We start from the raw sequence: 12,319 nt of genomic DNA, 5'->3' as shown, positions 1-12,319 counted from the left end.
AACATAGATTGCAAAAACACTTTAAGTGGGGAAAAATGTTCTACTCCAAGTACCTAGAGATTTAAGACAAGAAAAACCTATATACAAAGTAATGACTCGCATTTTTCTTCATTACTGTTCCTTTCAGGACCTGACTGCTCTGGCCAAGGAGCTCCGTGCTGTCGACGATGTGCGGCCTCCCCACAAGGTCACCGACTACTCCTCCTCAAGCGAGGAGTCGGGCACCACAGACGAGGACGACGATGAGGAGGTGGACCAGGAGGCGGGAGAGGAGTCCACTTCAGGAGCTGAGGACTCCAGAGCTGGGTAGGTAGACGCCTGATGATGATGTTGTTGGACCACGGTTCTCGCTGTGTGTGTCCCGTTCTTCTGCGCTCATTAAAAATGTGTCAGTCACTTCTTTGTAATTTCCTCTTTTAAGTATAAACATTATTAAAAATGTCCCATCAAAGTGCTGCATGGCTTTTCTGCATGACTGTTAACACTGGTCTGGTTATGGACATCAGATATTCCCATGGCTTCTACAGGAGGCTGAGTAACGGGGAGACGGAGTCCGCTAAGACCATGCTGGTCGAAGACTCCGAGAGCGACCAAGCCTCCACGCCCTCCAAGGACGGCACGCTGGTCATCAGACAGGTAAGAGGAAGAGACCGACTCACTGGCACGACTTCCTGTCACGTTAGAGGCTTATTGTGCTCGCATATAGTTGTTAGAAATGTCATTGTCCTTTTTTCTTTGTCCAGTGTCATCGTCCACTCATTCTCCACCATTTTTCCGTTTGTGTTTTAAATTTCAGCCACTTGCTGCTTCACATTTTACATGTACAGATGGGGAATCTTATCAGATTGTTGTAGGTTAAATTTAATCCGACATGCCACAGCAGTGCTGGTCCCCAAAGATGAATTTAAAGAACATGTTGTCTGATCTTGTTGTGAATCATGAGACTAAGCAGTCAAAACGTACAGCTCCTCCTCCTCCTCTCCACCTGCTTGCTCCAGCCCAAGTGTGCCTGTTCTTGCTTCCAGAGCGCCGTTGACATAAAGCGGTCGGTCAATCTCTCATCCTCATCCTCCTCCTCTTCCTCGGCTGGCTCTGGTCACGGCCACGGCCAGCCGCAACCCCCCGGCCACGGCCTCCCAGAGAAAAACGGCTTTGCCGGCCGCATACACCTCCTACCAGACCTTATCCAGCAGAGTCATCACTCCCCTTCCTCTACCACAACCATCCCTTCCTCCTCCTCCTCCTCCTCTTCCTCCTTCCCCTCATCATCTAGCCATGCCAGTCCTGCCATGTCCCCACAGAACCCCCTGGACAAGCTCACTACCATAGAGGTATGTCATCCTCACATCACAGAGGCAAACAACTAAGGAGTGGACGGTTGTAGGTGTACAGGCTTCGACAGGCTTCAAAAAGCAGTTGCAAATGTTTGTTTTTATCCAGCTTGAGTCCAGGATTGTCGAGGATCGACTGTAGGGTGTAGAAGTTTCCCTCAGTAGAAGAATATTGCCACTTTTTATTGTCATCCTCTGCCTGGACACGGAGCTAGGTAAAATAAACTATTTGCAAATGCTCTTTTTCCTCTAGTTATTTTAAGGAGGTTTGGATAACATTGACTTCTGTACCTATCCAAGTCTGTACATACCCACCGTCCAGCCCTCGATTGTTGGTCTGAGCATCTCTGCACCCTATCCTGCCGCCCTCCACCCTCTGTGTCCTGCTGGCTTCACTCTGGCTCTCCTCGCTCTGCCCCCTTCTGGCTTGGCTCTGACACCTCTGCTTCGAGTCTTCTGAGCAGGGCTGCAAACCTCCTTTCCCTCCTGCACTTCGCTGCTTTGCACTGCGCCCGCTGCTAACACTGGCGCCCCCTGGTGGTGGAACCCGGTCAGGGCACGGAGGAAACTAAAACTGGAGCTTCTCTGGGTGAACTACAGTCAACCGTGTCGTAGCAGGATAACCACGACACAGCCACTTTTTAGTAGTTGTAGCAGTGTTGGGTGACGGCATGCCTGGTGTGGTGTTCGGGGTGAAATGACCATATATTTCCATTTTTAGACAAACATGCACTGCCTCTTTTTGTGGTGTGAGACATAACTCTGCAGGAAACAACAGGCATCTTGGGTGGTGGACTTACAATTCTCCTGTTTGCGTGCTTCACTTTTTCTTCCTCTTAACACCTCACAGCAGCAGCTCATGCTTGGATCACTTCTCATTTCCCTAAACGCTCTTCTTCTCATCTCACATGTTGTTTTTTTCCTCTATAACATGTCTGTCCGCGCTCGCTTCAGAACAACTAACGTAACTGCATGTTTGATTTGTGATAAACCCTGAATTTCATCGCCAACTTTGTATTACCAGATGTTTGTGTCATGACAAATGGAGTTTGATTGAGCCGTGTTATGAGCCCCCAGAGGCAGAGCGGTAATTCATGTGCTCAGGACTGAGGAGGCCTGTTGCCAATGTAGAACAATCATAGTCACTTTTAAGTACCAATCGGTTTAGCAAATCTTTATCTCATGGATTGGACCAAAGTCCTAATAAATAATCGGTTTAATTTAAAAGTTACCGAAGTCGGAATACTCTGAAGTCTCTGTTTGTTTTTCTAAATGTCTTCAATCTCTCTCAGTCCCAGTCAGAGAGCAACTCCATGTCCAAACACAAGTCCTCCTCGTCCTTCACTCCCTTCATCGACCCACGCCTTCTCCAGGTCTCTCCATCCAGCGGCAGCTCCCTCAACAACATGGGTAATTAAAAACTATGAAGGTTCTTCTGTTCCCTGATGACAGAAACATGTGTTGTTTTTTCTCTGAGGGAGTTTTTATGAGCAATAGCTTCTTCCCCCACACATTTTTTCCATCATTGATAAAGAAATAATGTTGAAACATTTGAGATGAGTCAAGGTGCACACTGAGCATTACAGCACGTACTGTCTATTACAATATGTCTTGGAGAGTGAATTTAATAAACTGAAGAGCTGCATGAAGATAAATGTGTTCATTAACAATTTAATAACATGGTGGTATCCTGTCTGACATGTACCGACTCTGTTACCCCCACCCCCCCCCCCCCCCACCCCTTCCAGCTGGATTTGGGCAGGACGGACGGCTGGTGGACCCGCTGAGGTCCGACCCGTCCCGTAAAGGCTCAGTGGTCAACGTCAACCCAGTCAACACGCGCCCGCCGAGCGACACGCCCGAGATCCGCAAGTACAAGAAGAGGTTCAACTCTGAGATCCTGTGCGCTGCGCTCTGGGGTGAGTCTGTGTTAAACAAGACTATGTGATGTGGTCGAATACGCTGCTTACAACCACTTACTCACATGTGCGTGTTTGTCTGTGACTGTTCCAGGGGTAAACCTGCTGGTGGGGACAGAGAGCGGTCTGATGCTGCTGGACCGAAGCGGTCAGGGGAAGGTCTACCCCCTGATCAACCGGCGGCGCATCCAACAGATGGATGTCCTGGAGGGACTCAATGTTCTGGTCACCATATCAGGTACCGTACATGTGCTGCACAAGTTTGTGTTTTTTTTGTGTCTTTTTCATTTTGTGTTTAAATTCAGGCAACATTTGTGAAAACCAGGTGTAAATAATGTCCAAATGTGTCTTTCCCTCTAAATTTCACCTCCGTCTCCTGCAGGTAAAAAGAACAAGCTGCGAGTGTATTACCTGTCGTGGCTCAGAAACAAGATTTTGCACAACGACCCTGAGGTGGAGAAGAAGCAGGGTTGGGTCAATGTGGGCGACCTGGAGGGCTGCGTCCACTACAAAGTCGGTACGTCTCCTTGTCGGTCAGCGATTATTAACCTCGGATTGAATGATACGCACAAGTATTAGTTGATTCTGACCCTCACGACTGACACACTTCTCCTTTTCCTTCCAGTGAAGTATGAGAGGATTAAGTTCTTGGTGCTGGCCTTGAAGAATTCTGTGGAGGTGTACGCCTGGGCTCCCAAACCCTACCACAAATTCATGGCCTTTAAGGTCAGTTTGATCTGGGTCTCTCTTTTAATTATTACTTCTAGTTCTACTTGACCTGACTAACTCTTTTATTCATGGTTGGTTTTAGTCTTTTGGTGACCTGGTGCACAAGCCTCTGCTGGTTGACCTGACGGTGGAAGAGGGTCAGAGGTTAAAGGTCATCTACGGCTCCTGCTCAGGCTTCCATGCTGTGGATGTGGACTCTGGTGCCGTCTACGACATCTACCTGCCTACACATGTAAGTGCTCAGCAGAGAGTCTGTTCGTATCTCGTTTTTTAAAAAAATGCTATTTACCCTCCTAACGCTTCTTACCCCACCCAACCTCAGATCCAGACCAGCATTCAATGCCACGCCATCATCATCTTGCCCAACACTGACGGGATCGAGCTGCTGGTGTGCTACGAGGACGAGGGCGTCTACGTCAACACCTACGGACGCATCACCAAGGACGTGGTGCTGCAGTGGGGAGAAATGCCAACTTCAGTGGGTGAGTGGCGGGAGGGGGGAGAGGGGGTGAGGGCTCAGTTTGACTATTATCTGCTCTTCAGTGTACACCACGAGTGCCAGCCAGGGAAACTGACGCCTCCTAAAACTCCTTCTGTGCTTGTGCAGCCTACATTAGGTCAAACCAGATCATGGGCTGGGGTGAGAAGGCCATAGAGATCCGCTCGGTGGAGACGGGACATCTGGACGGCGTCTTCATGCACAAGAGAGCCCAGAGACTCAAGTTCCTTTGTGAGAGGAATGACAAGGTGGGAATACTTGTCTGACTTTATTAAATATCAACCTCTCACACACTTGATCAGATCTGAAGCTCATATATTTGTACCTTTTCGTCCTGTTTCTCTCAGGTGTTCTTCGCCTCTGTGCGCCCCGGAGGTGCCAGCCAGGTGTACTTCATGACCCTGGGACGCACCTCCCTCATGAGCTGGTAGTCACGAAACCCTCACAAACAACCAGCCAAACACGACGACCGTACCTAAGCAGCGACCAACAGATGACGATTGTGACTATGACCAATGACGATTAACACGAGAAAAACCGCCTCGAGTCTGAGCTGGAGAAGCGTCTCTGCGGCTTTCTCTCACCTGCTCGTGCAAACAAACCACAGATTGGACTGTAATCATGAAAAGAAGCGAGGGATGTGGGTGTGTATTTTTTGGGGAGGGGGGGGGGGGCGTGCACCATCACAAGTCCACTGAGTAAACTATATTACGACAACAACAGAAACCCCCACGAGCCGCCCGGTTCCTCTCACCCCAGCCTTGTTGCTCAACCTTTTTGTGCTGAACTCCACTCCTCCTCTTCCTCTTTGCGGGACGTGGGATCTGTTGCCTGTCGATGGTAAAATCTTTAATGTGTCATAGTAAAACTTTGCATCATGTATGTGCGTGTGTATGTGTGTGTGTGAATAGAGGAAAACACTGAGCATATGAATGACTGACAAAGTGTGTTTGTCTGAAGGGACGATACGAGGCTAAACGTGGCTGTTGCCGTATTGGAGAAGGCGAATACTGTATGTGCCACACCTTGAGTTTAGCTGTTTTTGTGGCTGTGTTTAGTCCAGGTCCTGTTTGGGTAAATTTCACTCCTATTCCCTCCATGATAGATTTCCACGTCAAGCATGTCATGAAACACTAGTTCACAGTCACAGTTTTACTCCCATAAACACTGCTTGACTTGTAAATCTGCCTCTGTCTTCACTTTTTTGCCTTCTCCTCCTTAAAGTGAAGATTTTTTAAGGGACCTTCTGGATATATCCATTAAAAAACAGGGTACTGGATATCAGCTTGTACATACTAACTACATCAACCTTGTGGGCTTTAGACTCTCCCGGGTTTAACAGACACTTTCTCAACTTTTACCACATTGCCTCACGTACTGTAGGTTATGTCAAGACAGAAGTAGCCCTGTTTATGACAGCATGTTGCTTTGGTGTTATTAACAAAAAATTATCCCCAGTTTTTAATACACTGTATATTTTGTATGTGACTTGCTGCACATAAATAAAGCATAAGAACACAGGACACACCTGTAGATGAGTTTTAAAGGAAGAATCCACCCTATTTATCATCAATCTGTGATATTTTTCTGGGCTTTCCAGGAGTTGTTTTGTGATGAAGTGTTGCATTTTCCCTGGTCAGCTGCTTTGTCGACACCCAAACAACAAAATACACCCAGAAATGTGAGGTTCATTACCAATAGCTGTTTTCTTTTCTTTTGTCAGGTGGATTTTTCCTTTAACATCAGTCATAAGTAGGGCTAGGATAAACTGTGAATTAGACATGCAGAATTAGCAGGTGGCCGTTAACGTAGCATGGAGGCCAGTGGGCGGAAGTGACAGTAAGGGAATGAAGGCAGCGTGCATAGATGTCACTCGAGCGGGTTGAGAAGAAGCTTTGAACATCACACTCCACAGAGAGGAGGAGGAAGCACGATCAGCTGATGGCTCAGCTAAACGATTGCCTTAGAAGGGTCTCAAGCTGATTACAAACTGCTCAAAATCCTCTGTGAATGCTGAAAAACATTTGGATTTTGTGTACTGTTGGAACACTTTAGTCTGAACCAGCCATGTGATTCAATATTGGACCTCTTTTTTTTTTGTTGACATTTTCTTCAGATGGGCAGTTAGTTTACAGGGTCCAGTCTGGATTGAAGACACAAAACAAAACAAAAAACACTACTTTAACTGGACCGTTACTCCATCCCAGAATTGTATTTTACTTCGTTTTATTTTTCTTCCTCACTCATCCTCTGAAAACCCCCCAATGACAAGGCAAGACTTGTTTGTCACTTCATGTTAGGACGGTCTCATTTCACTGTTAAAAACGTCAAATCCATCCTGTGGCTGTGCGTATGTATGAATGAGAAAACTTGACAACAGGACTCAAATCTGCAAGGTTTCACCCCCTTCGTGTCATCTCGACACTCTGGCCCTGCTCTCAGTGAGCGTGCTGCCTTCACTGTCTCGAGGCGAGGGGCCTGCTGAGAGCTGCGGAACATGGGAATGAGATGCTTTCACTGTCTGATCATCTGTGAAAAGCTAGGAAGGGGGGTAAAAAAAAATAATCACACGTTCGAATAGCAGTGTTACAAAACCACTTCAGACGGCGTGAACTAAGCGGCATATTTTTAACTTGGACTTAGTTTTTAGTCTTGTTTCTGCAATTTTTATTATGTAACCCTTCAGATAAGTATGCGACTGCAGTGGTTTTAAATTGTAATGCACACCTTATGTTGGAAATGTTTACAGAAGCAATTGTTTTGTTAAACCAATGTGCATCGATATGAATATTTATGGTTTATTTTGAGGGCAGTTTTTCCCTGTTTTGTATTTTGTATTATTCCCTTTTTGTACTATCATTTAGACGTTTATGTACAGGAATAATCGACCTTTGCTCACGTTATGAATTACGCAAGTCCAGAGTGTGATTTCACTGATTCCTCTACATCCTGCATAGTGCAGTGTGCCCCTGGCTGTGTGGCAGCTTGGATCAAATGTTTTCTGCCTGCCAGGTGACATGTTTCCCCTCAAACGTCTCTCTGCCATGCCTCTCTAATTTATGTCCTCTCTGTGTGTACTATGGGAATTACTGTATTTTCCTGAAGGTCTTTTTTTTCCATTGAATAAAATCAGAAGTAATTTACAGTGTGGTGTCTTTCTTTGTCACAGTGCTATGGCAACATTTGATTAACTCCAAATGTTGGAAGCGTCACTTTGCTCTTTGTCTCATTTATTACACTAAATGCCAACATTTTGACAAGTTTTCTCCTTAAAAAATTTGATATATTCCAGATTTTAAAAAAAGTGAAGCAGTTTGTTAAGAATGTAAAAAGTCTAGAAGCCAAATATTCTGGGGAAAATAAAGGAAACCTTCCAGTCAGATGTTGAGTATGATTAGTGGCCCAGGAAGCATTCAGGTCCTTTACTTGCATAAAAGTACTGCAGAAATACTCCAATACAAGTAAAAATCCTGTTAAAAATGCTATTAAAGGAAAAGTACCTATGTATTATTAAACATAATGTATCAAAAGTATAGGTACTCAATGCAGAAAGACGCCCCTGTTACTGTTACACTCATATATTGTACAATAATGCATCAGTAATGATAATTTAATTATATCAATAGTATTTAATGGTTGTACTTTTCATAGTGGATCTAATTTTACCTATTTCATATAATGTTGGCTTGTTAAATCTTTAGCAATACATAATATTTTGTAAACTCATCATGCCAAACTTCATTTGGAAACATTAACTTCATACCAGCTATTACCTGAATTAACTGTTTTAAATAGTCAGATTCTCTCTTTTGTGCCTCTGAGGCTCTTTGTTATTGTCTTTTGCAATTTTTGAATGTTGTAAATTAAGTTTTTATGTGTTTACTACTCTACGTTGCCAAGGCTTTTGCAAAAGAGGTAATGTATCTTACTAACTGGTTGAATAAATGAATAAATCATGTTATTTGTATGTAAAAGTCTTAATTTGAACCATTAAATCTTGATTTTCACACAAAAAAAAACCAACCTAGAAACTTGCCTCTATATATTTCCACCACAAGGTGGCGCCACCGCGCAGCTCACGGCCCATCCCACTTCCAAAGGGCTAGCAGCTCAGTAAAGCTAGCCTTGATACCCAGCAGTATGGTTTCCTGTTTACGCCGAAAGTAATAATATTAAAACGCTAAATAACGCGCTATAAGCATTATCTCAAACTTTATTAAAGCCATATGGTGAATTTTCAAACAGGAAATGTATTGCAAGGGAGGCCAGTTTGAATGTAGCTCATGTCAAGGTGATAATATTTTACAAACCGAACAAAGGTGAGATATGTATTGGAAAATTTACAATTATATACATGTGTCACTTGTCAACACATCAATCCCCACGTAGAATGAGATTCGTTTGTCAGGTCTTTTCTTCAGAGCGTAACTCAACCACGCGTTTGCTCTTATTTTGAAACACTGTCGGGGCGGAAGTCGCCCCGGCACTCTGTCCAACTTGACGCAGCTTGGCTGGGTCACGCTGCAATCCAGCCGGATGTTTTGCGTCGCCAGTATGTGATGAGAAGATTTGCCGTGGTGTTTTTTTTTTTCGTCTCAGAGCTGAACGTGCGGCTCCGGCGGCGGCCCTGACCAGGTGAGTACCTGCCCTCCGCGTTAACCGAGCAGACTTGTTTGTTGCAGGAGCTGCAGGTTGGCGTGGGGGAAAGCTGCAGGGAGGTCGTGACGGTGTTGGTTTGCAGTGACCGTGCACGCCCCTGCGCGCTCCCAAACATCTTTAATATAGTTGTGTGTAGATTGTAGCCCCGTCAACAGGCTGGACCAGGATGCTGCTGTGTTGTTTGTCACCTTAATGACTCGAAATACTGACGAGAAACGTTTTGAAATGATAAAAAGAGGCAGTTTGTTGGCTGTGGAGTGAAGGAGGCCCGAGCAAAACCAAGCTCCCACTAGTTGTCGGTTCTCTGGTGGATCTATGAAGGGACTGAGGGACAGTGGAGACTCTGTCTGTTTTCCACCTGTCTTGTGTTTCTTTGTCTTCTTCCTGACAGCTGTGTCTTTGCTGCACACTGGTTGGTGGTGAGGATCAGAGCAGTAACAGTTGAGGCTTCTGGGGGTTTTTTTGGTGGAAGAAGGGGGGCGCGAGCCCTAGCAGCTGTCTGTCGCCATCCCATCAAGCTTTTATTTCATCCTCTCCCTTTTCATGAATCCAAACTTAAAGTTTGGACTGTAGATCTACCTACTGTCTACTACCACTTATTTCTTTTTCAAAGCCTTTTGCAAAAGACCCTTTAAACTGCAGTTTTCAAAGGCTAACATATGTAAAATAACATCTTTATATACATGCAAGATCTTGCTTACAACTCAGGGTTTTATCATTCATAAGATTCACATGCAGAGATAAAAAGTCACTCCTCATTTGATTGTGGTTTTAAAGATCTGACTGTGGTGTTTTTGACCTTTGGCTCTCCTGAAAGGCTTCATCTGTTCACTTTTCCGTGATGGAAGTATTGGTTTGAATGACACACGCATGCAGCACACACGCCCTGGGCTGGTGAGTGTGGCTGCGATATCCTAACTTAGCTTATACCTGCTGTTTTGAGCGCTGGGTGGAAGTGCAGGGGTCAGCAGACGCTGGGTCAGAGAGGTCACGAGGGCACAAGGTCCCCTCCTGTTGACCTGGGCCAGAAATTGAATGCACATCATAATGAGTATGTGTTTTAATCTCCTTGATGAATCTACTACAGAAAAAATATACTAGTTTGATAATTGATTAATTGTTCAAATCATGAGTCATGAGGTCTTAGGTCATGAGGATTTGCTGATTCTTGCAGTTTTAAATGATCATAAAGTCTTATATTTTTGGACTGTTGGTCAAAACAAGTTACTTCAAGAAGTCGCACTGGGTTTTATGATCTTCTGCCGGGTGTTTTTAACACTTTCTGTTTTGTGATATTTACGGACCAAAATATTTATCAAGCAAATAATTTGATAATAAAAAATATTTGCACTAGATCAGATTAAAACACCCTCTATGTCTCTGCTGTTTCTTCAGCTGAGCTTTCCCGTACGTGCATTCAGTGTTATCAGTCTCCAAAGAGGGGAAAACGATCATCCTGTTGCTGCTGCAGTTGCCGGGAGCAGCACACACACACACACCTGTTTGTTGCGACAGATGGTCTACAGAGCGCTCCTCTGTGTGTGTGTGTGTGTGTGTGTGTGTGTGTGTGTGTGTGTGTGTGTGTGTGTGTGTGTGTGTGTGTGTGTGTGTATATACAGTGCTGTTGGTCAGCTGCTGCATCTCCCCCTCATCACTGTTATATCTGACTCGGCAAAGCTGACTCAGGACGCGCTCTTATTTAGTCAGGCAGTTGTTTTCCTGTTGAGCCACTAGGCTGGAAGAACTCTTATTTTACTTGGCAAGTGGACTGAGAACACAAACTAAGATAAATTCTGGATATTTAGCCTTATCTTTTTAAATGGATATTTCTCTTGGCAGACATGTTATCTTCTGGTGTTATTTTAAACTTGGTGGTGGGATCACACTGAAACTTTTTAGCAGTTAGGTTGCCAATGTGTAAATTTGTTTTTGAATCACTGATTCACTGTTTTGTGCATCATATGATCAAAAAATGTCCATTAAAATTTCTCAGAGCTCAAAGAGTCAGTTTGAAATATTCAAATTAGAGCTGCAATGATTCGTCCATTCACTTTCTGTCAATTGATCTGCAAGTATTTTGATAATCCATAACGGTTTTGAACATATTTTAAACAGAAACTGGTTCCAGCTTCTCAAATGTGAGGATTTGATTGGTTTTCTTTGCCTGCGTCTGTTAATTGAATATCTTTGAGGCTTGGATACATCTCCTGGGGGTGCGAGGTGATTTATAGACAAAATGATTCATTGATTCATTGAGAAAATAATTTGCAGATTAATCAATAATGGTGATAATTGTTAGATGCAGTCCTGGTTCGATGTAGAGTGGGTTAAAACAGAAAAAACCCTGCAAACTCTCACATTTGAAAAGCTAAAAAGCAGTAAATGTTCTGCTTTTTATTCTTGATAGATGACTAAAACAATAAATCAGTGATCCAAATTAATTAATTTTGTGAGATATTTCCATGTCATTTTACTTTCAAAATGATATTTTCTTGTGTTTTTATACAAGCTGTGTATCAGTATTCATGGACAAATGTTCATAACATCATCTTAAACTTCTTTGTTTTCCCTAAATGATATCAGCTTTGAGCTCAATCGCTTAATTGATTCTTTGATTGACAGGCAATTAATCAGCAGCTATAATTGACAAGTCATTTCCTTCATGTTGTTCAAGTAAAAATGCCAGACGTTCCCCCTGCCAGCGTTTCACTAAAGAGGATTTTCTGCCTGTCTTTGTGTGTGTGTGACAGGAAGCGGAATATCTTTGGTATTTGGACTGATATTCTTCCACATCAGGCGCTTGGATCAGCTCCGCTGGCTTCTTGCAGCGCCGTTACCCTGCACAGGAGCCTCACCTTGGCCGCTCGTATCCATGGTGTCTGCTTTTTGTTTTAATTTCTGTCACTAGTGAAACCATGTCACCACAGCTGTGTGTGTGTGTGTGTGTGTGTGTGTGTGTGTGTGTGTGTGTGTGTGTGTGTGTGTGTGTGTATGTGTGTATGTGGGGGGGGTCAGCAGTGACAATGCAAGGTTTGTTTTCTGGCTGTTTGGTGCCATATAACACCCACAATACTGGAGCTGATGTTCCTAACCAGACTTCACTTTACATCCAGGCTAACTTTTTTTATTAAGAACTTGCTTTTATCTGATCATGTTGAAGTTGAAGATCCACTAACTTGTCC

The 12,319-nt window shown here is 44.1% G+C and overlaps 2 protein-coding genes across 7 annotated transcripts in view; both read left to right on the top strand.

Moving 5' to 3' along the window:
• Nucleotides 1-7,623, top strand: part of LOC130165238 (mitogen-activated protein kinase kinase kinase kinase 4-like) — a 33,174-nt gene extending 25,551 nt beyond the window's left edge. For 3 of the 5 annotated variants that reach the window (XM_056370312.1, XM_056370310.1, XM_056370313.1), the window contains 12 exons: nucleotides 128-306; nucleotides 528-636; nucleotides 1,026-1,331; nucleotides 2,624-2,741; nucleotides 3,080-3,250; nucleotides 3,345-3,488; nucleotides 3,633-3,767; nucleotides 3,876-3,976; nucleotides 4,062-4,211; nucleotides 4,302-4,461; nucleotides 4,587-4,726; nucleotides 4,826-7,623. In XM_056370312.1, the coding sequence (XP_056226287.1) occupies nucleotides 128-306; nucleotides 528-636; nucleotides 1,026-1,331; nucleotides 2,624-2,741; nucleotides 3,080-3,250; nucleotides 3,345-3,488; nucleotides 3,633-3,767; nucleotides 3,876-3,976; nucleotides 4,062-4,211; nucleotides 4,302-4,461; nucleotides 4,587-4,726; nucleotides 4,826-4,909 (1,797 nt within the window). In that variant the 3' untranslated portion in view covers nucleotides 4,910-7,623. Of the gene's footprint in view, nucleotides 1-127; nucleotides 307-506; nucleotides 637-1,025; nucleotides 1,332-2,623; nucleotides 2,742-3,079; nucleotides 3,251-3,344; nucleotides 3,489-3,632; nucleotides 3,768-3,875; nucleotides 3,977-4,061; nucleotides 4,212-4,301; nucleotides 4,462-4,586; nucleotides 4,727-4,825 lie in introns of all 5 variants that reach the window. The other 2 variants (XM_056370309.1, XM_056370311.1) reach the window with 2 other exon arrangements.
• A 1,351-nt stretch (nucleotides 7,624-8,974) lies between these two features.
• Nucleotides 8,975-12,319, top strand: part of LOC130165526 (probable ribonuclease ZC3H12C) — a 15,819-nt gene continuing 12,474 nt past the window's right edge. The window contains exon 1 of one of the 2 annotated variants that reach the window (XM_056370862.1): nucleotides 8,975-9,113. The gene's annotated coding sequence lies outside the window, so the exon portion shown is untranslated. Of the gene's footprint in view, nucleotides 9,114-11,876; nucleotides 12,013-12,319 lie in introns of those variants that run through there. The other variant, XM_056370863.1, reaches the window with a different exon arrangement.

Source organism: Seriola aureovittata, chromosome 24 (assembly GCF_021018895.1).
Source record: "Seriola aureovittata isolate HTS-2021-v1 ecotype China chromosome 24, ASM2101889v1, whole genome shotgun sequence".
Classification (NCBI taxonomy): domain Eukaryota; kingdom Metazoa; phylum Chordata; class Actinopteri; order Carangiformes; family Carangidae; genus Seriola; species Seriola aureovittata.
This window is presented reverse-complemented; position numbering and strand designations above follow the sequence as displayed.